We start from the raw sequence: 27,947 nt of genomic DNA on the forward strand, positions 1-27,947 counted from the left end.
AATTTGGGGTGGTTTTGGGGGTTTTGAGGTCATTTTTGTGGGGGTTTGGGGCCATTTTGGGGGTTTTAGGGTTATTTCGTGGGGATTTGGGGCAAAGCTGTGACCACGCTGAGTGTCACGATCTGGAAGCAGCAGTGCCAGGTGTGTCCCACAGGACTGAGCCCTGCCCAGCTGCTGCCAGGGCAGCTCCCGGGGGCTGGCAGCTGCCAGGGGTGCCCTGAGCTGTTTGAGGTCATTTTGGGACATTTTGAGGACATTTTGGGGACATTTTGGGGACATTTGGGGGGGTTGGAAACATTTTGAGGGGTTCTGGGGAGACATTTGGGGACATTAGGAGGAATTGGGTGGGAGTGGATGGGAATTGTCCCTTTAGGGAGAGCTCACAGAGGCACAGAAAAGCCCCAAAACCCCAGAGGGAAATTGCCAGGGCTCACCCCATGGCCGGGTCCAGCGCGATGCCCTTGGGGTTGTACAGCTCCAGGTCCAGCAGCGTGACACACGTGTCCCCGTTCTTGTTGCACACGAAGATCCTGTCGTCGATGTCATCCACGAAGTAGAAGTTGCCCGTGAGCCAGTCGATGGCCATCTGCTCCACGTCTGGGCCAGGACAGGGAGGGAGGGGGGTGAGGCAGGGAGGGACAGAGCCACGAGCCCCCCAGGGTCACCAACACCGGCACGGCTGAGGGATGGGAGCCAGGAATGCTCTGGGACCTGCAGCCCTACAAGGATCTGCTCTGGTGGCCCTGCATGGAGACACAGGGCACCCACGGCACCCATGGCAGCCACAGCACCCACAGGGCACTCACAGGGCATCCATGGCATCCATAGGGCACCCACAGGGCGCCTACAGCACCCACAGGGCACTCACAGCACCCATGGCACCCACAGGGCACCCACAGGGCGCCCACAGTACCCATGGCACACACAGCAGCCACAGGGCATCCACGGCACCCACAGGGCACCCACAGCACCCACAGGGCACTCACAGCAGCCACAGGGCATCCACGGCACTCACAGGGCACCCACAGCACCCACAGGGCACTCACAGCACCCATGGCACCCACGGCACCCACAGCACCCACAGGGCAGTCACAGCACCCATGGCACCCACAGGGCACCCACAAGGCGCCCACAGTACCCATGGCACACACAGCACTCACAGGGTATCCACGGCACCCACAGGGCACCCACAGCACCCATGGCACCCACAGGGCACCCACAAGGCGCCCACAGTACCCATGGTACACACAGCACTCACAGGGTATCCACGGCACCCACAGGGCACCCACAGCACCCACAGGGCACTCACAGCACCCATGGCACCCACGGCACCCATGGCACCCACGGCACCCACAGGGCAGCCACAGGGCACCCACGGCACTCACAGGGCACCCACAGCACCCACAGGGCACTCACAGCACCCATGGCACCCACGGCACCCATGGCACCCACGGCACCCACAGGGCAGCCACAGGGCACCCACGGCACTCACAGGGCACCCACGGCACCCACAGGGCACTCACAGCACCCATGGCACCCACGGCACCCATAGCACCCACAGGGCACTCACAGCACCCATGGCACCCACGGCACCCACAGGGCACTCACAGGGCACCCACGGCACCCTGGGAATTCATCCCTGCAACAACACTGGGAATTCACCCTGCAGGAATATTGGGAATTCATCCTGCAGAAACACTGAAAATTCATCCTACAGGAACACTGGGAACTGATCCTGCAGAAACACAGGGAATTCATCCCTCAGGAACACTGAGAATTCACCCTGCAGGAATATTGGGAAATCACCCTGCAGGAACACTGGGAATTCACCCTGCAGGATTACCAGGAATTTATCCCTCAGGAACACTGGGAATTGATCCTGCAGGAATATTGGGAATTCATCCTACAGAAACACTGGGAATTTATCCCACAGGAATATTGGGAATTCACCCTGCAGAAAATATTGGGAATTCATCCCTGCAGAAACAATGGGAATTCACCCTGCAGGAATACTGGGAATTCACCCTGCAGGAATACTGGGAATTCATCCTGCAGAAAAACTGGGAATTCACCCTGCAGGAACACTGGGAATTCACCCTGCAGGAATACTGGGAATTTATCCCTCAGGAACACTGGGAATTGATCCTGCAGGAATATTGGGAATTCATCCTACAGAAACACTGGGAATTTATCCCACAGGAATATTGGGAATTCACCCTGCAGAAAATATTGGGAATTCATCCCTGCAGAAACAATGGGAATTCACCCTGCAGGAATACTGGGAATTCACCCTGCAGGAATACTGGGAATTCATCCTGCAGAAAAACTGGGAATTCACCCTGCAGGAACACTGGGAATTCACCCTGCAGGAATACTGGGAATTCACCCTGCAGAAACAATGGGAATTTATGCTGCAGGAATATTGGGAATTCACCCTGCAGGAATACTGGGAATTCATCCTGCAGGAACACTGGGAATTCACCCTGTAGGATTACCAGGAATTTATCCCTCAGAAACATGGGGAATTCACCCTGCAGGAACAGCAGTGGGGCAGGGGGAGCTCAGCAAGGTGGGTGCTGGAGAAGGGAGTGGGCAGCAGGGAAGGGGCTCCACCAGTGGCACCAGGATGGCACACGTGGCAGCGAGGGCAGATCCCGCTGGGCAAGGTGGGAGCAGAGCTAATCCAGAGCTGCAGGGACACCCCGGGGCTGGAGCAGGTGAGACTCAGCACCTGGCACGCAGCGTGTGAGCATTTAATTAAAGCAGCGAAAAATCCCGTTAAATCGGATCAACCCAACGTGCCCGAATTCCTGCCTGGCAGTGCCCAGCGCTGCTCAGCCCCTCCTGAGCCTGCCAGGCCAGGGGCCAGGCTGAGGGGCTGCAGCTCCCAGAGATCCCAAGGGGTTTGGAGAGCTGTCTTTAGGATTAGTGCCCCCCCAGACCCTGCATCCCCATCACTGCAGCACGGGCAGGGCAGAGCAGGGATGGGGCACAGCAGGGGCACAGAAGGAGCCAGAGGTCAGAGGGAGCCAGAGAACCCTGGAAGAAGGAGCAGGGACGGGGCACAGTGACCCCCCTGTCCCAGCATCTAGAGGTCAGCAGGACTCAGAGAGCCCTGGAGGAGCAGAGATGGGGCACAGCAGCCCTGGTCAGAAGGGCCCAGAGGTCAGAGGGACTGAGAGAGCCCTGGAAGGAGGAGCAGGGACGGGGCACAGTGACCCCCCTGTCCCAGCACCCCAAGGCCAGCAGGACTCAGAGAGCTCTGGAGGAGCAGGGATGTGGCACGGCAGGGACACAGAAGGAGCCAGAGGTCAGAGTAAGCCAGAGAACCCTGGAAGAAGGAGCAGAGATGGGGCACAGTGACACCACTGTCCCAGCATCCCAAGGCCAGCAGGACCTGGACAGCCCCAGAGAAGCAGGGATGGGGCACAGCAGCCCTGGTCAGAAGAACCCAGAGGTCAGAGGGACTGAGAGAGCCCTGGAAGAAGGAGCAGGGATGGGGCACAACAACCCCCCAGTCCCAGAATCCTGAGGCCAGCAGGACCTGGATAGCCCCAGAGGAGCAGGGATGGGGCACAGCAGCCCTGGTCAGAAGAACCCAGAGGTCAGAGGGAGCCAGAGAGCCCTGGAAGGAGGAGCAGGAATGGGGCACAGTGACACCACTGTCCCAGCATCCCGAGGCCAGCAGGACCTGGACAGTTCTGGAGGAGCAGGGATGGAGCACAGCAGCCCCAGGACCCAGAACCCCAAGGCCAGCAGGACTCAGAGAGCCCTGGAGGAGCAGGGATGGGGCACGGCAGGGGCACAGAAGGAGCCAGAGGTCAGAGGGAGCCAGAGAACCCTAGAAGAAGGAGCAGGGATGGGGCACAACAACCCCCCAGTCCCAGAATCCTGAGGCCAGCAGGACCTGGGTAGCTCTGGAGGAGCAGGGATGGGGGACAGCAGCCCTGGTCAGAAGGGCCCAGAGGTCAGAGGGAGCCAGAGAACCCTTGAAGAAGGAGCAGGAATGGGGCACAGCAGCCTCCAAGTCCCAGCACCCCAAGACCAGCAGGACTCAGAGATCCCTGGAAGAAGGAGCAGGGATGGGGCACAGTGATTCCCCAGTCCCAGCACCCCAAGGCCAGCAGGACCTGGACAGTTCTGGAGGAGCAGGAATGGGCCACATCAGCCCCAGGACCCAGAACCCCAAGGCCAGCAGGACTCAGAGAGCTCTGGAGGAGCAGGAATGGTGCACAGTGATTCCCCAGTCCCAGGACCCCAAGGCCAGCAGGACCTGGACAGTTCTGGAGGAGCAGGGATGGAGCACAGCAGCCCCAGGACCCAGAACCCCAAGGCCAGCAGGACTCAGAGAGCTCTGGAGGAGCAGGGATGGGGTATAGAGACCTCCCAGTCCCAGGACCCCAAGGCCAGCAGGACCTGGACAGCCCCAGAGCAGCAGGGATGAGCCACAGCAGCCCCAGGACCCCAAGGTCAGTGAGACCCAGACAGCCCCAGTGGAGCAGGGCCAGACAGCACTGAATTATTAACCAAGGCAGCAGCTCGGCAGGGAAAACATGAATCAAGCCAGGAGGTTTTGCAATGCCCCCACCCCACCCCGGGCTCTCCTCGGCGGCGCCGACTCCATCCACACCGCCAGGCTGGGATGAGAGCACGGGATGAGCACACAGAGAGTTTGGGGTGCACAAACCCCAAACCCCATCCCTGGGTTAGCCAGGCCAGCTCACCCAGCCCCTCGTGGGCCACTGGGGATGGGGATGGGGACACGGTGATGCCGACAGTGACCCCCCCCTCCGGAAGGGTGAGGCCGCAGCCGCCACCCGGCGAGAGGCAGCTCGTAAAAACAAGTGGAAACAGCCCGAGCCAAGGAATGAGCATCAACCCCAAACAGGGCTCCCAACATGCCAGGGCTGGCACAGGGCTCCTGCTCCAGCCGGGACCCCCTACCCCATCACAAACCAGAGGGGTTTGGGATGAAAAGCACCTAAAAATGTACATTGGGGCGCAAGGGCCACGTTCTGCCCCCAGGACAGAGTCCTGCTGTCACCAGCAGCAGCCACCGCCCTCCCCTGCTCCCCACCCAGCACCCCCAGACCCCCCTGTGACGTGGGGAGGGGGCGGCAGGGCCCTGCCGGGGCGAGAAACGCTTCAGCAGAGGGATGTGCAAGAATTCCCCAAAAAAAGCAGGTCTTGGCTGGCGCCTGCGTGGCTGAGTCAGAGTCACAGGACCGGGGGAGCGATCCAAGCAGGGGCGGATGGGGAGCGTTGGCAGAACGGCTCGGGGGCCCTCGCCCCCCACCCACGGCTGCAGACCCCCGGCTTCTCCTCCTCGAGGGGGTCCAACCATCTCTGTCTCTCTGTCCCATCACCAGAGCCCCTTTCCTGCCTCTCCCTCCCAGCTGGAGCCGAGTCCAGCCCAACACTCAGAGGAATCCAAAGGGAAAATGGCCAAAACAAGCCACAGACTTCCAGCCCCACGCTCTCCTCACACCCATCCTGCCCCAGCCCGGGGGAGCGGAGGGTCCTGGTCCAGCTGGGGGTCTCCAGACAGGCCCCAGCTCCGGGCAGGGCAGCACAGGGCCGGGGGGCTGGGGGTGACGCAAGCACTTGCTCCTCTCCCAGGCTTTATTTTTGCAGCTGGAAAGCATTACCCTCCTCAAAGGCTTTTGTTTTCCAGCTTTGCTCCTTCTCTCCCCGCTCACCATCCTCCCCTCTCCTTTGTAGGAATCACTTTTTATTTCTTTATTATTGCCACTGTTGTTATTATCATCATCATTGTTATTTTCACCATCATCATCATCATTATTATTATTATTATTATTATTATTTTCAGCTCTTTCTTGTAGCCTCAGCTAAACCTGGATTTCCTCTTGAACTTTTGGTGGAAGCTAATTTAGAAAACATCTATTTTAAGCCCTGGTGTTGGCCTGCAACTTTAACCCCCCTCCTTCTCAATTTTTGGAGAGGGGGAGAGTCTCCCCCTGTGTCCCCCACCCAAAATGGGACAGTGCCACGACCACCCATGACCACAAAAACACCCTTTGGACCCATCTGAGGGGACCAGCAGGGACGACCCTGTGCCCTGGAGGGGTCGGAGGTGATTTCCACTGAGAATCCCGGGGGTGGAGACCCCTCCCTCCCTCCCAGAGCCCCCCTCGGGTGCCTCTCCCCACCAATTCCCATCCTGGAATCCATCCTCCTCCTTGCTCAACCTCGGCGATTGCGACACGCCGAGCTCATTTCCCAAGATTTATTTATTTGAGAGCCTTTGGAATTGAGCTGGTGGGGGCAGAGAGCGGGGAATGTCGGCTTTTCCAAGGCTCTTCCTGGGACAGGCAGCCAAAAAAACCTCACAGGGACATGGGGACAGGGTCCAGGCCGGCAGCCCCGCTCGGGGGGGAGGTGGCCTTGCAAGCAGGGAGGGCAGATGGAGGGAGGATGGAGGATGAGGGAACTTCACTAAAGTTGCTCAACATGGGCGGGTTGGCAACTTCAGCAAACCCCAAAACCCACCCTCACAGATGTTTCCTGGTTTCACACCCGCCAGGGCCCGAGCGACCCCGACCGAACTGTTCCTGCCGCAAAGCCCTGCGCGTCACTCTGAGCTTGGATTTTCCCTTTTCAGAGAATCCTGAAACGGTTTGGGTCAAAAGGGATCTTAAAGATCATCCCAGTCCCACCTGAGGCAACTTTCACTATCTCAAGTTGCTCCAAGTCCCATCCAACCTGGCCCTGGACACTTGCAGGGATCCAGGGGCAGCCACATCTGCCAGGGCCTGCCCACCCTCACAGGGAAGAATTTCTTCCTAAAATCCCACCTCTCTGAGTGGGTGGGAAGCCATTCCTTGTGTCCTGTCACTCCAAGCCCCTGTCCCAGCTCTCCTGGAGGCTCTTCAGGCACTGGAAGAAGCTCTGAGCTTTCCCTGGAGCCTTCTCAGCTCCAGGTGAACACCCCAAGCTCTCCCACAGCAAAGCTGCTCCAACCCTCAGAGCATCTCCAGGGCCTCCTTCTTCTGCTGGGCTCCCAGAGCTCCAGGTGGGACAGTCCCACTCCAAGAACTCCTTGACACAAGCGGGTCATGGAGCTCCACATTTCCCACAGGAGCTGCAGCCTGAGGTTCTCCCTCCCTCAACCCAATTTACCCCACTCCCAGTGAGGCACTGCAGGGCTGTGGGTTTTTTGGGGAAGGAGCTTTGCTGACCCAGCACATAACTTTGCTCTGCATGAATCAGTTGCTGTGCAGTCTGCAAACACATCAATTGTGGCCTGACGGGAGGAGGAAGGAAACACACAATCTTCCCTCGGATTAAACCAGGGATTTCGACAGCCCTCAAACAGCTGCGAGGGGGACGCAGCCACCCAGCAGCTCATCCAGGCTCCTGCACAGAGGAGCAAGGAAAAGGAGAAACCCCCTGTATCCACAGAGGTTCACAGCAAAAAAAATCCCTGAATTTCAGAATCCCTGAGGTTGGAAAAACCTTCCAAGACCATGGAGTCCAAGCTGTGACAGATCCCTGCAAGAGCCCTGAGTGCCACATCCAGCTGTTCCTCAGACACCTCCAGGGATGGGCACCTCACCACCTCCCTCAGCAGCCCCTACAATGCCTCACAACCCTTTCCATGACAAAATTCCTCCTGAAATGTCTGGATGTGGCACTTGGGGACACGTTTCAGCCATGACCTGGCAGTGCTGGGTTAATGGTTGGACTTAAGGGTCTTATAGGGCTTTTCCAGCCTTAATAATTCCATGATTCTGAGGCTGGGAGAAACTCCACTTCCCAGATACCCCTCAAGGGAGCATTCCCAGGAGAGCAGGACAGGGATGGGGGGGCAGGAGTGGTGCCAGCTCTGCTTGAAGCAGCCAAAAACATCATCTGGATGTGGCACTTGGGGACACGTTTCAGCAATGACCTGGCACGGGTTAATGGTTGGACTCAGGGGTCTTAGAGGGCTTCTCCAACCTTAATAATTCCATGATTCTAAGTTTGGGAGAATCTCCACTTCCCCTCAAGGGAGCATTCCCAGGAGGGCAGGACAGGGATGGTGGGTGGGCAGGAGAGGTCCCAGCTCTGCTTGAAGCAGCCAGAATCATCCCTGGGCACAGAATTCCAACACCAAATCCTTGTTCCCATTCTGCTGAGCAGCATTTTTCCCCTTGCCCCAGCACACAGGACAGAGAACAGAGACGGACCCACCACCACTGCCAACATCTGGCTTTAAATAACGAATAACAAAGCGATAAAGAATAAATAAAGAATATTAAAGTCCTATAAAGAGCTGGTTCTTGCTCCCCCAGGGTCAACCAGCCCTGACACAAACCCCAAGAGCCTCAGGAGAACCACGTTCACCTCACAGCTGCCCATCCACGCCACATCCCACGGAGAGCAGCGGACACTGCATCCCGTGGGGCAAGCAGGGGCCGTGGCCAGCTTGCCACCCAGTGAGAAACCCAGGCAGGCTGGTGGGTGGCCCCACGAGCCCCCCGGGCGCCCGGCACGCGGCCTCGGCGGAAAAACATCTTGGAAAAGTCGCCGAATATTTCGGCTCAGAAACGCCGGCGGCGGCGCAGGAACGGAGGCTCGTCAGGAATGCGCTCCCCAGGGCTGCTGAAATACATCGGTTTCCTACTTTCCTTTTTTTTTTTATAGGGAATGATCCGTTTGATACATTTACATAATGCCATAATCTGGAGGAATTTCTGCCTCTTCCCTCCACAGGCATCCTCTCCGCGGGAGAACAAGACCGTCTCTGTGACGGCACCGCGCTCCGTGGATAAACACTGCTCCTGGGGACAATTTTCCTTAATTAGAAGTATGTTAACAGGAACGAGCACAAAGACAAACTCCCGCCCCCCCCCAAGGGCGCCGGACGGCCGGACAGACACCCCGTGCCCCCGAGGGTCCAGCACAGCCCCCCTGCTCCCAGGAACAGCCGAGTCCTTGTGTCCGAGCAGGGCAGGAGGGGATGGCTGCCACCGCCACACACGGCCACAGCCGTCACGTCAGCCTCGTTGCCTCAGCAAACCAGGCTCAAAAATAAATAAATTCACCCCCTGCTCTCCGCTAAGAGAGAGGAACCGCTGGGTGGAAGCCGGTGGCCCGCGGCCAGGATGTCTGAGCCGCTGCTGGGATGGATCCCCGGGGCTCTGCGCACGCTCGCGCCCGCCCTGCACAAGCCAAACGTTCCTCGGGGGTGACACGGGCTGTGCAGCCCCCCCAGAGGGACATCCCAGCCCTGGGACAGGCTGGAGCACTGCCCTTCTCCAGGGAGCACTGGGAGCCCCAGGCCATGGGCTGCCTGTGCCTGGGACCCCCAGCGCAGCACCACTGAAGGGGAACCGTGTCCAAGGGATGTCCAGCCCCTCACTGACACCACCTCCAGCTCCCTAAGGTGGGGACACCCCAAACTTTCACTCCTCTTCAGGCTGTGTTCTATTCCAGTGCAGCACTACGGCTGCATCTGAAGGAGAACCATGTCCAAGGGATCTCCAGCCCCTCACTGACACCATCTCCAGCTCCTCATGGTGGGGACACCCCAAAATTGCCTCCCCTTCAGGCTGTGTTCTGCTCTGGTGCAGCACCATGGCTGCATCTGAAGGAGAACCATGTCCAAGGGATCTCCAGCCCCTCACTGACACCATCTCCAGCTCCCCAGGGTGGGGACACCCCAAATTTGCCTTATCCTCAGGGCATGTTCTGCTCCAGTGCAGCACCACGGCTGCATCTGAAGTAGAATCAAGGATCACCAGCACCTCCAACCCCTCACTGACACCACCTCCAGCTCCCCAAGGTGGGGACACCCCAAATTTGCCTCCTCTTCAGGCCATGCTCTGCTCCAGTGCAGCACCACAGCTGCATCTGAAGGGGAACCATGTCCAAGCAGTCACTGGCACGTCTCCAGCTCCCTAAGGTGGGGACACCCCAAACTTTCCTCCTCTTAAGGCTGTGTCCTGCTCCGGTGCAGCACCATGGCTGCATCTGAAGGGGAACCATGTCCAAGGGATCTCCAGCCCCTCACTGACACCACCTCCAGCTCCCCGGGGTGGGGACACCCCAAACTTTCACTCCTCTTCAGGCTGTTGACTCCAGCTCCCCATGGTGGGGACACCCCAAATTTGCCTTATCCTCAGGGCATGTTCTGCTCCAGTGCAGCACCACAGCTGCATCTGAAGTGGAATCAAGGATCACCAGCACCTCCAACCCCTCACTGACACCACCTCCAGCTCCCCAAGGTGGGGACACCCCAAATTTGCCTCCTCTTCAGGCCATGCTCTGCTCCAGTGCAGCACCACAGCTGCATCTGAAGGGGAACCATGTCCAAGCAGTCACTGGCACCTCTCCAGCTCCCTAAGGTGGGGACACCCCAAACTTTCCTCCTCTTCAGGCTGTGTCCTGCTCCGGTGCAGCACCATGGCTGCATCTGAAGGGGAACCGTGTCCAAGGGATCTCCAGCCCCTCACTGACACCATCTCCAGCTCCCCGGGGTGGGGACACCCCAAACTTTCACTCCTCCCCATGTCCTGGCTCAACCCTGCAGCATCCCTGCAGAGCCTGGCCGAGGCACAGGAGGTGGGAAGAGCAGGAACAGGGATGGAATGGAATGAGCTCCGGGTGTGGAGGGCAGCCAAGGGACCGCTAATTACTCTGCCTTAATGAGACCATTCCATGGGCACAAATATTCCACAGAGGCTGAGGGAGGGACGGGGCACTTGGCTTCCTTCTGGGTGAGAGGAGAGAGACACAGGCTCGATGGGAACCCGTCACTGGGGTGATCTGGGGGGAGAGGGGGGGATGAGAAAGCAGAAATGGGGCCAGGAAAGGTCCCAAGGGGCTCCTGCAGTGAGCCTGGCACGAGGCAGTGCAGGATGGACACACAGATGTGTGCTGGGACACACAGATGTGTGCTGGGACAGACACGCTCCTGTCCATGTGAAATCAAACCCGTCCCTGGGCACGAGCATCCTCATGACTCAGGACATTCGTGTCACCCTTTTGTCTCCAGCAAAAGCTGTGGGAATGCAGCTCACCCCTGCCACCACAGCCTGGGGGTGGTTTCAGGGGGTCTCAGTCCCCTTGGGGGATTTATTTCTGTTCCCTACGAGGGGAAACAGCAGGTAAGGGGAGTCAGAGGTGCTGGGCAGAGCCACAGCAGGGTCCCGAGTGTCAGATCTTCGTTAACAGACTGGTTAAAATCACCATCATGGTGTTGTCCCCTGCCACACAATGAGCTGGTGTGAGTGCACGGCTCCAGACATGGTCCCCAGTCCCTGTTCCCCCAATCCCCTGTTCCCCCAATCCCCTGCTCCCTCCAGCTCCTGCTCCCCCCAGCTCCAGCTTTCCTTCATCCCCTGCTCTCACCCAATCCCTGCTTTCCCCTGTGGTCCCTGCTCTCCCCTATCCCCTTCTCCCACTCATCCCATTCCCTGCTCCCATCCATCCTGGTCCTTGCTCTCCCCTATCCCCTTCTCCCATCCATCCTGGTCCTTGCTCTCCCCTATCCCCTGCTCCCCTCCATGTCCTGCTCCCATTTTATCCCCTGATCCCATTTATCCCTTGCTCCCATTTTATCCCCTGATCCCATTTATCCCTTGCTCCCATTTTATCCCCTGCTCCCATTTATCCCTTGCTTCAATTTATCCCCTGGTCCCATTTATCCCCTGATCCCATCTATCCCCTTCTCTCTCCCATCCTCTGTTCTCCCCTATCCCCTGCTCCCCTCCATGTCCTGCTCCCATTTATCCCCTGCTCCCATTTGTCCCCTGTTCCCATTTATCCCCTGCTCCCATTTATCCTTCCCCTGCTCCCATTTATCCCCTGATCCCATTTATTCCCTGCTCTCCCCTATCCCCTGTTCTCCCCTATCCCCTGTTCTCCCCTATCCCCTTCTCCCCTCCATTTCCTGGTCCCATTTATCCCCTGCTCCCATTTATCCTTTGCTCCCATTTATCCCTTGTTCCCATTTATCCCCTGCTCCCGTTTATCCCCTTCTCTCCCTTTTTCCCTGCTCTCCCCCAGCTCCCACTTTCCTTCCTCACTGCAACAAGAACAGCCATAAACAGTTAAAAAAAAAAAAGGCAACAGAAAGGAACCACGAGATGAAGTTACCAATCATCCCCCTCTCCTGCCAAGAGTTCACGTCGGAGCCTCTTTCTTGGCCAGGATGAGGCAGCAAGGAAGAAAAATAGCTTTCCATGCAAAGTGGGGGAAGAAATGTACTTGGATTCCTCTGCAGAGCACCACGGCCCTGAAATCAATCTGTCCCAGCAGCCACAGCTCCTCTGCCTGCTGGCATGGGGACAGGCCATTCCGAGTGACAGTGACATGGAGTCAATGAAAACACCCCCCGAGCTTTGGGATTGATGCTGCCCAGGAAGGGATTGTAATGGTGGCCAGATTGCTGCTGTTTAGGGTTTATAATGCACTCAGGATCAAATGTCCTGATATTTCAAACCCCTTCCCGGGGGCTTGTTTTATAAAGGAAAACAACAAACCTTAAAGTGAGAAATAATAAATCATGGCACCTCTGCAGTCCTTCCCCAGCAGCCCTGCATGGATCCTGCTGAGCTGCAGAGGTGCTGCCTGCGCCAGCTGGGAGAGCAGGGCTGGACTGGGAGGGCAGGGCTGGACTGGGAGGGCAGGGCTGGACTGGGAGGGCAGGGCTGGAACTGGGAAAGAGCAGTGCCGGACTGGGAGAGGAGAGCTGGGACTGGGAGAGCAGAGCTGAACTGGGAAGGAGCAGTGCTGGACTGGGAGAGCAGAGCTGGGACTGGGAGAGCAGGGCTGGACTGGGAGGGCAGGGCTGGAACTGGGAAAGAGCAGTGCCGGACTGGGAGAGGAGAGCTGGGACTGGGAGAGCAGAGCTGAACTGGGAAGGAGCAGTGCTGGACTGGGAGAGCAGAGCTGAACTGGGAGAGCAGTGCTAGACTGGGAGAGGAGAGCTGGGACTGGGAGAGCAGTGCTGGACTGGGAGAGCAGTGCTGGACTGGGAGAGCAGTGCTGGACTGGGAGAGGAGAGCTGGGACTGGGAGAGCAGTGCTGGACTGGGAGAGCAGGGCTGAACTGGGAAGGAGCAGTGCTGGACTGGGAGAGGAGAGCTGGGACTGGGAGAGCAGAGCTGGGACTGGGAGAGCAGTGCTGGACTGGGAGAGCAGTGCTGGACTGGGAGAGCAGGGCTGGACTGGGAGAGCAGAATTGGGACTGGGAGAGCAGAGCTGGGACTGGGAGAGCAGAGCTGAACTGGGAAGGAGCAGTGCTGGACTGGGAGAATAAGGCTGAACTGGGAAAGCAGTGCTGAAACTGGAAGAGCAGAACTGGGACTGGGAGAGTGGCACTGGGACTGGAAAGGAGCAGTGCAAGACTGGGAGAGCAGTGCTGGGACTGGAAAGGAGCAGTGCTAGACTGGGAGAGTGGCACTGGGACTGGGAGAGCAGGGCTGGACTGGGAGAGTGGCACTGGGACTGGGAGAGCAGGGCTGGACTGGGAGAGTGGCACTGGAACTGGAAAGGAGCAGTGCTAGACTGGGAGAGCAGTGCTGGGACTGGAAAGGAGCAGTGCTAGACTGGGAGAGTGGCACTGGGACTGGGAGAGCAGGGCTGGACTGGGAGAGTGGCACTGGAACTGGAAAGGAGCAGTGCTGGGACTGGGAGAGCAGTGTTGGTACTGGGAAGGAGCAGTGCTGGATTGGGAGAGCAGGGCTGGACTGGGAGAGCAGGGCTGGACTGGGAGAGCAGGGCTGGACTGGGAGAGCAGGGCTGGACTGGGAGAGCAGAGCTGGACTGGGAGAGCAGGGCTGGACTGGGAGAGCAGAGCTGGACTGGGAGAGCAGGGCTGGACTGGGAGAGCAGAGCTGGACTGGGAGAGTGGCACTGGGACTGGGAAGGAGCAGTGTTGGGACTGGGAGAGCAGTGCCCTGGACTGGGAAGGAGCAGCCCCAGAGCTGGGATGAGCAGTGCCAGCTCCAGGCACCTGCCAGCACAATAAAAGCATTCCCTGGCATCACCCAGCCCAGCTGGTGACCAGATCCTGCCGGTTCTGACCACGCAAAAAGCCACAGAAAAGGGGAAAAAGAAACTGAAAGAGCACGGGAAGGGGAGGGGAGGGGCAGGGAGAGGGCAGCCACCCCAAGAGCCACCGAGAAGCCCAGTGCTCTGGCTCCTGACACGTGTTCCCCAGTATTTTTCCACAGCCCAAGCAAAGTCTTGCCCTGGGAGCCGAGTGTCACCCGATCACAGCGCACCGGAGACGGGGATTTAGCACGCTGTCAACGCCAGCGTGGGGGCCCAGAGGTGACCAGCACAGCCCTGGCCTGCTGCCAGCTCAAGGTGGCCTCCTAAGGACAGCCCTGGCCTCTGTGCACGCTCTAGGGAGCTGTTCCCACCTCCTGGTGTCACCTCTAGGGGACAGGGACATGAATCTGATGGAAGGAGGCACAAATCCTCCAGCACAGCTGCTTCCCTCCATGGCTGAGCAGTGAGGATTGCTCAAGGATGTGATCTCTGACAAACACTCCAGGATGGGGGACAAGGCCCCAGGATGGGGGGACAAGGCTCCAGGATGGGGGGACAAGGCTCCAGGATGGGGGGATAAGGCCCTAGGATGGGGGGACAAGGCCCCAGGATGGGGGGACAAGGCCAGCAGGATGGGGGGACAAGGCTCCAGGATGGGGGGACAAGGTTAGTAGGATGGGGGGACAAGGCCAGCAGGATGAGGGGACAAGGCCGCAGGATGGGGGGACAAGGCCCCAGGATGGAGGGACAAGGCCAGCAAGATGGGGGGACAAGGCCAGCAGGATGGGGGGACAGGGTTTCAGGATGGGGGGACAAGACTCCAGGATGGGGGGACAAGTCCAGCAGGATAAGATTGGAGATTTGGGCGAGCTGAGAGAGCTTGGAGAGCTGGAGGAGCTGGAAGAGCTGGAGGAGCTGGGGGAACTGGGGGAACTGGGAGAGCTGGAGGAGCTGGGGGAACTGGGGGAACTGGGAGAGCTGGAGGAGCTGGGGGAGCTGGGGGAACTGGGGGAGCTGGGAGCTCCGGCCGTGACACGAGAAGCAGCAGCACAAGAGCCCAGCGAGAGATTTTAATTATTATTTTTTAGTGCTCTGTTTGGCTCTGAAATTCCTTGGAAGCCCAACTCCAAACAAACAAGGACATTGTCTGGGGAAACACGTGGAGGCTGGAATCTGGTTGAGAAAACCCACGGGATCACAAAGTCCCCGGAGGTCAAGGATCTGCCACGGAGCACAGAGGGTCCAAGGGGGGCTGGGACAGGTCCCCAGCTGTCCCCTGGCCCATGCCAGAGGGGCTCAGAGCTGACAGGGGGTTCAGAGTGAACCCCCCTGTGCCATCCTGATGCTTCAAGGGGTCAGGGCAGCCTGGGCACAGGCACGTGCCTCCATCCTTGAGCCTGCCAGGATCCTCCTGGCCAGGAACACTGCAGGATTGTCACACGGAGAGGAGGAGAGGGACAGCAGCATGCGAGGAAGGACAAGACAAGCTCTTCTTGTTACAATTCAGTGCTGGCAGGAAGGACGAGCCCTTCCCGTGCCATGGCTCGTGCCTCATCCTCATCACAGGGGTGAGCACTGAGGGACACCAAGCACCCAGGGCTGGCAGGACGGTGCCACTTCCAAGGTCCCTGTGGAGATGGGGACAGGCTGGACCCCTCCCCACATCATCCCACCTGCCCCAAGCCCCACACATCCCCCCGAGCTGGCCAGAGCCCCCCCAGCCCACTCCGGCTGATGGTGGAGAGAAATTACCCAATTCCAACACCAAGCAGGAAATCTCGTAAGAGAAATGGATGGAAGGCTTCACCAGCCTCTGCTTTTTAGTGTGTCCCCGGAAAAAGACCTGGGGGTAGGGAACCAGCCAGCTCAGATCAAGTGAGAAAATCGCTGCCTGTGACAAATCCCCACGGGCAGTGAGGAGGGAGGCGCTGCAGGAAGCCCCGAGGCTCCCGAGCCTGCGGAGAGCAAAAACCTTCGGGAGTGTAAGGACCAGGGGAACAACAAAGCTCTGAGGACATCGGGTCGTGCCAAGGGCTGTTAACAGCCTTCATTTAACACATCTCCAGCAGCACAAGTGACAGGAATCTCTGCAGGACGGGGAGCCAGGGGAGCCGGGCTCATCCCGGGCAGCCAGAGCATCAATCTCCCCCCATCAGATGCCAGCTCAAGCCCCATTAGCAGCAGGCACCAGGGAGGCCCCATTCCTGCTGGGAGCAGATAATGCCATAAAGAAGCAAATAAAGAGGGAAACCACTAATTGGATTCGCCAGGGTCCTGCAGGAGAGTGACATTATCTCCTCATCCCGACCTCAGCTCGCCCAGTGCTGGGGGAATTCACTCCTCCACTTCCTTTGTGCTGATGAGCCAGCCTTGCTCTGAGGGAGAGGGGAACCTAAAGAGATCCCCTAAATACCAGGGACACCCCTAAAATCCCAGGGATGCCCCTAAATGCCAGGGACACCCCTAAATCCCAGGAGGGGAGCAGGAAGCCGAGCCCTGTCCTGCTCAGCTCCACGCTATCAATCGCCTGTGAGAGCAAAGGGTGAGGCCTCTCCCTAAAAATACACCCTGCCCTAAAAATACACAGGGTGAGCTTAAATTAACTGTGCACACACCCTCGGCAGTGCCCACAGCCTGCCCAGCCCAGCCACACACAGACCCCAGGACCCCCAGGACCCCCAGGACCCCCAGGATCCTCAGGACCCCCAGGACCCCTGAGATCCCCAGGAGCCCCAAGATCCCCAGGAACCCCGAGATCCCCAGGACCCCCAGGATCTCCAGGATCCCCAGGGCACCTGAGATCCCCAGGAGCCCCAAGATCCCCAGGAACCCCGAGATCCCCAGGACCCCCAGGATCTCCAGGATCCCCAGGATTCCTAGGACCCCCAGGACCCCCAGGATCCCCAAGATCCCTAGGATCCTCAGGACCCCCAGGATCCCCAGGACCTCCAGGATCCCTGAGATCCCCAGGATTCCTGGGACTCCCAGGACCCTCAGGACCCCCAGGATTCCCAGGACCCCCAGGATCCCAGCTCAAACCCCACTGCCCTCTGCAGAGAATCCCTCTCAGCTCTGAGATCCACTCAGGACCTTCAGTCCTTTGCAGACATCTGTCCATCCCAATTTCCTGGATGAGCCATTGCACAGTGGGTGGGGTAAGGGGATCCCTCTCACTTCAGCCTCCCCTGGAAGCCTCCCCAGCTTCAGGAGGCAAAATCCCTGGGGGAAATGACACCAGGGAACCAAAAACCTGACAGAGACCCACTGCAAGCCCCAGATCCCCCAATTCCACCTTGACTGACTTGGTCAAAGGACAAAAGCAGTGACAGGAATGGTGTCCCACAGCCCAGCTCCCCTGCTCCACCAGCCCCACTGCTCTGTGCAGGCAGGGAAGGTGCTGGAAGCTCCTCAGAGAGCACCAAAACCCCAAGCAGTAACTCTCCCTCCCACCCTGAGTGCAGAGCTGGGACCAGCAAGCCCAAACAGGACACGGAGCTTTAACCACACTCGTTCTGGCCACGGAGCCACCAGCAGAAGGAAACTGCCACCAGCCACTCACAGTGACTCAGTGGCACCCACAGAGGCACCTGTGGGTTGGGAGTTTGTTCTTGGTCATTTTTATGGGGTGGGACTCGGTCACTTGTTTGGGGTGGGACCAAGGGAAGAAAGAACTGAATCCCTGCTCCCTGTATTGCTTCTCCTCATATCTGCACACCAAGAAATTGCTGAACTGGATAGAAATAATAACAACAGGCAAGGGAACGACCTGTGGGAAGCTGCCTCCTTCCCAGTTTCACCCACCACAGCCTGGGAATTGAGGACGGGGGAGCAGGACGGGGGTCCCGAGGGGGGTGGGCACTCACGGTGCAGGCTCAGGGAGATGTTGATGGACCGTTCTTCCACAAAGCCCTTCAGGTTGGGGATCTTGGCGCACTTGAGGATGGTCTGGGAGGCGCTGTCACCCACGTGGACCCAGCACACGGTGTCCTCCACGTAGTTGAAGTCCATGGCCGTGGTCTGCTTGGCGCTGGTGGGGGTGATGTTGGGCACGGGGGCCCCGCTCAGGTACGTGGCCAGGATGTTCTGGGAGTTGGCAATGAGCAGCACAGGAGGGCGATCCACGGGCTCTGGGGGCAAGGAGGGGACAACAGGGTCAGGGCACACCTCAGTCCTGTGGCTGTGACCCCAGCCTGGAAAACTCAGGGCCGTGGTCTGCAGAGCTGTCCTGGAGCACCACCCAAAGCTCTCCCTGCTGAGGGTCTCACCATTCTTGGCTTTGCAGGATCTGTTGTCTGGCTGCAGGAGATAGCCCTCGACACAGCTGCACGTGTAGGAGCCCTCTGTGTTGGTGCACGTCTGGCTGCAGGTCCCGTACACGGTGCACTCATCAAAGTCTGGGAAAGACAGGGAAAAAACAAGGTTTGGATCAGAAAAAAAAAACAAACTCCTTCACTGTTTGAAGAGGAAGTGAAGCTCCTCAGTTTCTCCAGGGTGGAGCTGGAGAGGAGGGGATGATCCCTGAGCTAAAGGGACCCTCACATCAGCCTGACAGGGAATCCAAGGAACCCTCACATCAACCTTCTGAGGAGTCAAAGGGACCCTCACATCAACCTTCTGAGGAGTCAAAGGGACCCTCACAGCAACCTTCTGTCAAAGGGACCCTCACATCAACCTGCCTAAGAACCCAAGGAACCCTCACATCACCCTTCTGAGGAGTCAAAGGGACCCTCACATCAACCTTCTGTCAAAGGGACCCTCACATCAACCTTCTATCAAAGGGACCCTCACATCACCCTTCTGAGGAGTCAAAGGGACCCTCACATCAACCTAGGAACCCTCACATCAACCTTCTATCAAAGGGACCCTCACATCAACCTTCTGTCAAAGGGACCCTCACATCAACCTTCTATCAAAGGGACCCTCACATCAACCTGCCTAAGAACCCAAGGAACCCTCACATCAACCTTCTGAGGAGTGAAAGGGACCCTCACATCAACCTTCTGTCAAAGGGACCCTCACATCAACCTGCCTAAGAACCCAAGGAACCCTCACATCAACCTTCTGAGGAGTGAAAGGGACCCTCACATCAACCTTCTGTCAAAGGGACCCTCACACCAGCCTCCAGAGGAGCTGAAGGGACCCTCACATCAGCCTCCCACGGAATCAAAGAGCCCCTCACTTCCAAGGCCACCCCATGGCCAGGCAGGCAGCCCCTGGTTCCCTGCTCCAGCATCAGCTGCAGAACAGCCCCTGCCTGGCCACGGAGCCTCCCCCAGCTCTGCCCCTCCATTCCCACCCCAAATCCCTCTAATCTCCAGCTCGCCAACCCCTGGCTCAGCTGCTCTTTCTTCTGGCAGATGAAGGTGATGAATCCCCCAGAGCTCCGTGCCAGAACTGGGAATGGTCCCTTCCACCACAGAAAGGGATGGAGCCACCACAATCTCTCACTTCCAGACCTGTTTCCATCACACTGATGGCATCAATCCTGACCCTCTCCTATTTCTCCCATCCTCTCTGAGGCAGAGATGCCAGGAGCATCCGTGCACAAAGACAAAGCCTTTTCTTTATTCCCAGTATTCCTCACTCAGGCTTTTGGGAGCCACATCCACAGCGGGGGGAGTCCCCATCCATCCCATCAGTCCCATAAATCCCATCCCATCCTATCCCATCCCATAAATCCCAATCCCTAAATCCCATCCCATCAATGCCATCCCATCCATCCTATCCCATCCCATCCTATCCCATCCCATCCCATCCCATCCCATCCCATCCCATCCCATCCCATCCCATCCCATCCCATCCCATCCCATAAATCCAATCCCACAAATCCCATCCCATAAATCCCATCCCATAAATCTCATAAATCCCATCCCTTCCCATCCTATCCATCCCATCAATCCCATCCCATCCCATCCCATCCCATCCCATCCCATCCCATCCCATCCCATAAATCCTACGCCATAAATCTCATAAATCCCATCCCTTCCCATCCTATCCATCCCATCCCATCCCATCCCATCCCATCCCATCCCATCCCATCCCATCCCATCCCATAAATCCCATCCCATAAATCTCATAAATCCCATCCCTTCTCATCCCATCCCATAAATCCCATGCCATGTATTCCATCCCATGGACTCCATCTTATCCAATAAATCCCATCCCATAAATCCAATCCCATGGATCCCATCCCATCCCATAAATCCAATCCCATGGATTCCATCCTATAAATCCCATCCCATGGATCCCATCCCATAAATCCAACCCCATAAATCCAATCCCATAAATCCCATCCCATCCCATCCCAAAAATCCAATCCCATCCCATCCTATAAATCCAATCCCATAAATCCCATCCCATCCCAAAAATCCAATCCCATCCCATCAATCCCATCCCATAAATCCAATCCCATGGATCCCATCCCATAAATCCCACCCCACCCCACCAGCCCCGTGCTGCCCCAAGCTCTGCCCAGCCCCGCTCCCTCCCGGCCGAGCCCCGGCGCTGCCTCCAGCAGCCACATCGGCCCCGTCCCCGCGCAGCCACGGCCACCAGCAGGGACAGAGGGCCCTGCCCGGCCCTGCCCCACCTCTGCAGCTCCTCCTGTCCTCGGCCAGCTGGAAGGAGTGGTTGCAGTAGCAGACGGGGCCGGACAGCGTCGGGGCACAGTGGTGCTGGCAGCCCAGAGCCGAGCAGTTGGCCAGTTGTTCTGCAGGGGACAGGGAAGGTGGAAGAGAGAGGTTGTCACCCAGGGTTGGGTGAGCAGGATCACCAGACCTCATCAGGATCACCTAATCCTGTCAGGGTTTGCTGGGAAATTTCACATTTCTCACACGTCCCCAGAGAGGAGAGGACTGAGCCCCTCAGTCCATGGATGCAGCAGCAGAAGGAGGGAGGACATGAGGGACACACAGCTGCTCCAGCGAGGGGGGTCTGAGCAGCCCCTGCCACCCCCAGTGCTGCTGCCTCTGTGCCAATTCCAGGGGTGGCACCCCTTGTGCAGGGGAGTGGCATGGGATGCAGATCCAGGACATCCTGAGGGACGTGGATGCACCAGAGAGCCCAGAATTCCCCCCTTTCCAACCCTGGAGTGCTCAGAGGGGACAATGTGGGGGTTCAGCATGGGGGCTGCACTGGCATTACCCCCCCAGGATGTCTGCAAGGGTGGCAGAGATGGGGGAGCAGAGATGGGGGAGCAGAGATGGGGGAGCAATGGTCCAGCAGCAGGACGGGGAACAGGGGTTGGGGTGACCATTTGGGGTCGTGGCTCAGGGTGACAGCTTGGGGTGATGGCTTGAGGTCATGGCTCAGTGTGACAGCTCGGGGTGACAGCTCGAGGTGATTGCTTGGGGTGACAGCTCAGGGTGACAACTCAGGGTGACAGCTTGAGGTGATTGCTTGGGGTGACAGCTTGGGGTGACAGTGTGGGGTGACAGCTCGAGGTGACAGCTCACCTGCCCACGCCTGGGGCAGTGGCAGGCTGGAACTCGCAAGCAGCTGCGAGGAAAAGGAGGAAATGCCTCCCTGGGGTGGCACCTGCCCCGGGCAGGGGGGAATCAGCATCCACCACCGAGGGCTGGCAGCCCCAGCGTGCCCAAACCTGCGAGCACCAGGTGCCCAAACCCCTGAGCAGCTGCCCCGACACGGCTCACGTGGCTCACGTGCTGCCTGGCCGTGAAAAATCAGATCCCACTTAAGTAACGAGAGCTCTCACTGAAATATTAATTCTCAAGCTCAGGAACAGCTGCAGGAGCTGCCCCGGGCTGCTCCCATGGGATCCAGGCAGTGCAGAGGAGCTGGGTCCCACCAGGGAGCCCTTTGGGGTCTTGGTGGAGCAGGACAGGAGCCCCCCAGGCCAGGCAGGGGAGGGTTGGGGAGCAGAGAGGCTCCAGAACACAAGGTCAGCCCAGGACACACGTTTCTGAGCGATTAATCTGCACAGCAGCACGCTGGTTTAGGGAGTTTTCCAGCAGGATTAGCCACGGGGACAGGCCAGGAGCAGGGACAAAGCTCCTGGAAATTAGGAAAAAACCACAGTGGTATCTCTTATCTGGACCAGAACCCCAGGCCTGGAGCTTTTAAGCCCAGGAGACAAAGCAGCTATTTCATGGCTGCAGGCTCAGGAATGATGGGCATTTCACTTCCAAGCGGCTCTGGATAATCTCTGGATCTGTGACTGTGCTGAGCTGAGTGTGCTGGGGCTCACACTCAGCAGGAGAAATCAGGGATCTCACCACTCCTACCTCATTGGGGCAGCCCCCCTTTCCTGGGACCCCCAGTCCTCTGTTTCTGGTCTCATCTCACAGCACCCATTTGAGAAAAATATCTTTTCATGGGTGCATTGGTATTGCTCCAGTGTCAAACCTGAGTGTGGTGGGGCTCACACTCAGCAGGAGAAACCAGGCACCTCATCACTCCTACCTTGTTGGGGAGAACCTCAGGGGGCAGCCCCCCTTTCCTGGGACCCTGTGCCCCCCAAATCTTTGTTTCTGGTTGCATCTCACAGCACTCATTTGAGAAAAATATCTTTTCATGGATGCATTGGCATTGTCCTAGGGTCAAACCTGAGTGTGGTGGGGCTCACACTCAACAGGAGAAACCAGGGATCTCATCACTCCTACCCCATTGGGGCAGCCCCCCTTTCCTGGGACCCTGTGCCCCCCAAATCTCTGTTTCTGGTCACATCTCACAGCACTCATGTGAAAAAAATATATTTTTATGGGCACAGTGGTATTGCACCAGTGTCAAATCATGACAGACCATGCTGAGCTGAGTGTGGTGGGGCTCACACTCAACAGGAGAAATCAGGGACCTTATCACTCCCACCCTGTTGGGGAGCACCTCAGGGGGCAGATCCCCTTTCCTGGGATCCTGTGCTCCCCAAATCTGTTTCTGGTCACATCTCACAGCACTCATTTGAAAAATATGTCTTTTTATGGGTGCATTGGTATTGCCCCAGTGTCAAACCTGAGTGTGGTGGGGCTCACACTCAGCAGGAGAAACCAGGCACCTCATCACTCCCACCCCATTGGGGCAGCCCCCTTTTCCTGGGACCCTGTGCCCCCCAAATCTGTTTCTGGTTGCATCTCACAAGCTATTTTCACTTGAGAAAAAAAATCTTTTCATGGGCACACTGGTATTGCTCCAGCATCAAACTGTGACAGACTGAGCTGAGCTGAGTGTGGTGGGGCTCACACTCAGCAGGAGAAACCAGGCACCTCACCACTCCCACCCTGTTGGGGAGAACCCCAGGGGGCAGCCCCCCTTTCCTGTGCCCCCCAAACCTACCCCGGCAGTGCGGCCCCTCGTCGGAGCCGTCGAAGCAGTCGTGGAGCCCGTTGCAGAGTTTGCTCATGTGGATGCAGAGCTCGGTGCCCAGGCAGTTGTGCTCGTTGGGTTGGCAGCGGGACACTTTGCTCTGGGGACCTGCGGGGCACCAAAGGGCACAAGGGTCAGCACAGGGACCGTGACTCTCTGGGTGCCAACACTCCCCTTGTCCCGAGGCCGTGGCACATGGGGGGGCCCCTCTGAGCCCAGCACAAGGAGAATTAATCTCCATTATTAACTGGAAAAATTACAAAGCAAGCCAGGCTTCAGTTTTAAGCTCCTCTGAAAAGAAGCAAGGCATGGAGACAAACAACAAACACACCATAAACCCATTAACGACCTGAAACCCCAGGAAAAGCTCCTGCAACGTCCAGCACGGCTTCACCCCAGGCTGGAGGTGGCAGCAGGGGTGACAATGAGCCCTGGCACAGCCCCTGCAAATCCTGACCCCCTCCATGGGGTCTCCTCCTCTCCCTGTCCCAAATCCACATTCCTGGGCTGAACACGCAGCGTTTCACCAGAGCTTCCAACAATTCTCTGCCCAGCCCAAACATTGAAATCCCATTTTCCAGGGGCTGTTCACGCCTCTCCCTCCCCTCAGCAGGGCTGGCAGAAATAGCTCCGTGGATCCCCCCGGGCCCCCACGAGCAGTGAGAAGGGCACAGCACACACCGTGTCCAGGCACGGTCCCGTTTTAGCCCAGTCACCTTCACCAGAGGCTCCAACAGCAGAGTTTGCCCTAAATAAGCTCCAGCTCTCCTTGGAGAGGAGTGTGACATCACACACAGAGCTCGGTGTGCTGGTACATCCTCATCCCACACCTCTGAGGCACACTGGGTGTGATCCCACCACGAGCCTTGGGTTAAGGAGGGGATAAAAGCCCTTGGGAGCACACGGGGCTGTGGGAAGGTGACAGGGTTGGTGACACCTTCCCCCTCATGCTGAGCAGGATCCTCAATCCATCCCAGCCAAAACTTCCCTCTGTCCATCCTGGGCAGTGACCCCATTCCTGCTCAAGGGATGCCTGGAAAATGAGAATTTAACAGGCTGCAGATCTCTGCCCTGAGTCTCAAACACATCCCAGTACGCTCCCAGTGGGCAGACTGGCCTGGCACTGGGGTGAGGGGATGCTCCAGGATGCTCAGGACACCCAGGCTCTCTCACAGCCAGCAAAAATTTCAACTTCTCCTCTTTCCCAGTGCCAGGGCACCCAGCAGATGATTCCTGGGAGAATTTCTTACCGGGTGCCACTGCACACATTTATTTTTTGCAGAGGGTGGGCCCACGGTAATTGCAAATTATGGGTTAATTAAGTAACGTCGATATATAGACCAGAAGAATGGAGGGGCTGGAGTGAAGCGCCCAATTCATCAGTCAGAGCTGCTCTGCCGTGTCCATTATTCCCTGCAAAGAGCCTGGATCAAACCACTTATCCCAAACAGGGCAGGATTAATCCACAAGCCACTTTGTTTGCTTTTGACCGTGTTGGCGCTAATAAATGAGCCAATTTATTACATGTGACAAGCTTGTGGTACACCCCAAGGAGCCGAATTAGATAGGAATGTCTAACCTCAAAAAACCACTCAGAAAAAAAAAAAAAAGGACAGAAGAAAAGCAATTCTTCCTCCTGCAGTCGATTTGGCAACAGCCCAGGGAGACGCAGATGGGGGGAACACAATGAGGGAAGAGGCTGGAGGAGCAGGGGTGGCATGGTGCCACTTGTCCCATCAGGATGGACACGGATGGCAGCACTGAGGGTCCTGCTGCTGCTCTGGGTCACTTCAGAGCTCATCAGGACCAGGCCAACAGCAGATCCAGCAGGCCAAAATGAGGGATCCAAGGCGTCCTAAACCCTCGGATCAATGGATGGACCAACCAGGCACAGCAAATTCCTTCCCCAGAGCCCCTCATCTTTGATCTCCAGCAGGATGGAGGCTCCTGTCCAAGTGTTTTCCTCTCAGCAAAGCTCCGTGGAGCAAAAAAAAAAAAACTGACGGTGCAAGAACCGCACCAAATGAGCCACTCGCACCAAATGAGCAACACTGGGGACAGGAAGGGACCTGAGCAAAGGCAGGGAATACTTGAAAGGATTCCCCGGGGAGGAAAAGCTGGCACGTGCCTGCCAGCGCTTCAAGAGCCGCGGCAGGAGAACGTCAGTGCCACGCAAACACCGCGGCACCGGCGGGCTCCGGAGGCGCGGCGCTCGCAGCCCGCCTCAAACACGGATTAAATGAGAGTAATAAAAGTCATTCTCTCCCTGCCAGAGAGATAAGGGGGATGAGAGGCTGCCGGGAGCGCCGGTGCCGGAGTGGCGTGAGAAAAGCCGGCCTGGCAATCCCGGAGATAGCGGGGGCCCGCGCTGACAGGCCGGGCTCGGCGGGAACGAGCCTGGGCAGGAGCAGGGAGGCTCCACTCATCCCCTGGCCCGTGGAAACAGCACCCAGATGGGCCCTGGCACCCCAATCTCCGTGTCCTGGGGAGCACAGCGTCGCCCTGATGCCCTCCCGGTGTCTAGAGGTGTGAAGTGGGAATTGGGGGACGCGGGCAGAGCCGCTCAGGAAGGTGCAGCCCCTCCAGGTCAGCTGCTCCCGAAGAACTGGGAGATTCCAAAGTTTGGGGTCTGTGGTGGTGATGGAAACACAGAGTCAGGCCCACACATGGTGGTGAGGAGAGAGGAGATGCCAGGCTTTGCTCTGTGTCTCACAGAGGCTCCCACTTCCCTGTCCTGGAAGTGCCAAGCGTGTTCCAAGGGGCACAGGGGCAGCGGGGGTCCCGTGTCCTCCAGGGATGAGCCCTCAGGGGGCTCGGACCAAACCCAAGAGTCTTCCAACATCCACGACCTCCTCACAGTGGGACACAAGGTGCATCCACAGCACCAGAGGCTGCTCCTGGCACCAGGCCCCTCAGCAGCCCCAGGGAACAGAGAGGGAGAAGGTGGAGAGGGAAGAGCACCCAAGGGGTCCATGCTGCGGTCACCTGTCCCCATGGATGGAGCAGAACACGCCAACCAGGACAGATTTCTTCCAGCCTCCGAGTCCTCCTGCTGTAATTTTCCAGGGCTGCTGATTGACTGGAGGCAGCCCGCCCATCCCAGCCCCCCATCCCTCCCACGGAGGGGCCGTTGCATCATTTTGCCTTAAGGAATAAACAAACCCAGAGCCGAACCAGGAACTGCTCAGGAGGAGAGGGTTCTGCCAAGCACAGCGTGAAGTGGGAATCTGGGTGGGAGAGCTGGGACAGGGGACGAGGAGATTCTTCTGGTGGCTGTCCTGTGTCCATGTGGGACATGGGGACAGGGGGTTCCTTGCTCCAGCCTGGCCAGAGCAGAGCTCCAGGCACAGTGGGACTGGCACAGCCACCATCCCTGGTGTCACCACAGCTCTGACACCCCCAAATTCCCACCCCACACCTCACCCAACCCATCCCAGCTCTCTGTTTCCTCCCAGAGAAACTCCACCACCCCATGTGAGGGAACACCTCCAGAGCTGTGCCCAAGTGGCTCCAACAGCTCAGACAATGAGCCCAATCCAGCATCCTAACCCCAAAACCCATCTGGGACAGCGATGTCCCCTGGCCAGTTGCTCCATGGGACTCCCAGAGATCTCCTCAGGGACTCCCAGAGATCTCCTTCCCTCACTCCCCGTGCCCAGGAACGCCGAGGTGCTGAGAATGGGGTGACGCTGCTGCTGACTCCTCCTTCCTCGTGCACATCCATTTTGAGGGAAACAAAAATAATGAGCGACCACCTGTTCCCAGGAGGCTGCTGTGGAGCCATGGACAGACGGATGGACGGATGGATGGATAGGGGATGGATGGATGATGGATGGATGATGGATGGATGGATGGATGGATGGATGGATGGATGGATGGATGATGGATGGATGATGGATGATGGATGGATGGATGATGGATGGATGGATGATGGATGATGGATGGATAGATGGATGGATGGATGGATGGATGGATGGATGGATGGATGATGGATGGATGATGGATGGATGATGGATGGATGATGGATGGATGGATGATGGATGGATGGATGGATGGATGGATGGATGGATGGATGGATGATGGATGATGGATGGATGGATGGATGATGGATGGATGATGGATGGATGGATGGATGGATGGATGGATGGATGGATGGATGATGGATGGATGATGGATGATGGATGGATGATGGATGGATGATGGATGGATGGATGGATGGATGGATGGATGGATGGATGGATGGATGATGGATGATGGATGATGGATGATGGATGGATGGATGGATGGATGGATGGATGGATGGATGCATGGATGGATAGATTATGGATGGATGGATGGATGGATGGATGGATGGATGGATGGATGGATGATGGATGGATGGATGCATGGATGGATGGATGCATGGATGGATGGATGATGGATGGATGATGGATGGATGGATGATGGATGGATGGATGGATGGATGGATGGATGGATGGATGATGAATGGATGGATGGATGGATGGATGATGGATGAATGCATGGATGGATGGATGATGGATGGATGGATGGATGGATGGATGGATGGATGGATGGATGCATGGATGGATGGTGGGAGTGACGGACGGATGGACAGATGGACGGAAT

General features: G+C 57.8%; 1 protein-coding gene across 8 annotated transcripts in view; it reads right to left on the reverse strand.

Annotated features, from left to right (window-relative positions):
- The window catches only part of LRP1 (LDL receptor related protein 1), a 98,548-nt gene that overhangs the window by 52,409 nt on the left and 18,192 nt on the right, over positions 1-27,947 (reverse strand). For all 8 annotated transcript variants that reach the window (XR_010351370.1, XM_064401205.1, XM_064401201.1 and 5 more), the window contains exons 3-7: positions 23,292-23,429; positions 20,593-20,712; positions 18,269-18,397; positions 17,867-18,130; positions 435-597 (exon numbers count right to left, since the gene is read on the reverse strand). Coding sequence is in view for 7 of the 8 variants with exons in the window: in XM_064401205.1 (XP_064257275.1) it covers positions 435-597; positions 17,867-18,130; positions 18,269-18,397; positions 20,593-20,712; positions 23,292-23,429 (814 nt within the window). In the remaining variant the exon portion in view is untranslated. The remainder of the gene's footprint in view (positions 1-434; positions 598-17,866; positions 18,131-18,268; positions 18,398-20,592; positions 20,713-23,291; positions 23,430-27,947) is intronic.

This window comes from Passer domesticus, chromosome 31 (genome assembly GCF_036417665.1).
Source record: "Passer domesticus isolate bPasDom1 chromosome 31, bPasDom1.hap1, whole genome shotgun sequence".
Classification (NCBI taxonomy): Eukaryota; Metazoa; Chordata; class Aves; order Passeriformes; family Passeridae; genus Passer; species Passer domesticus.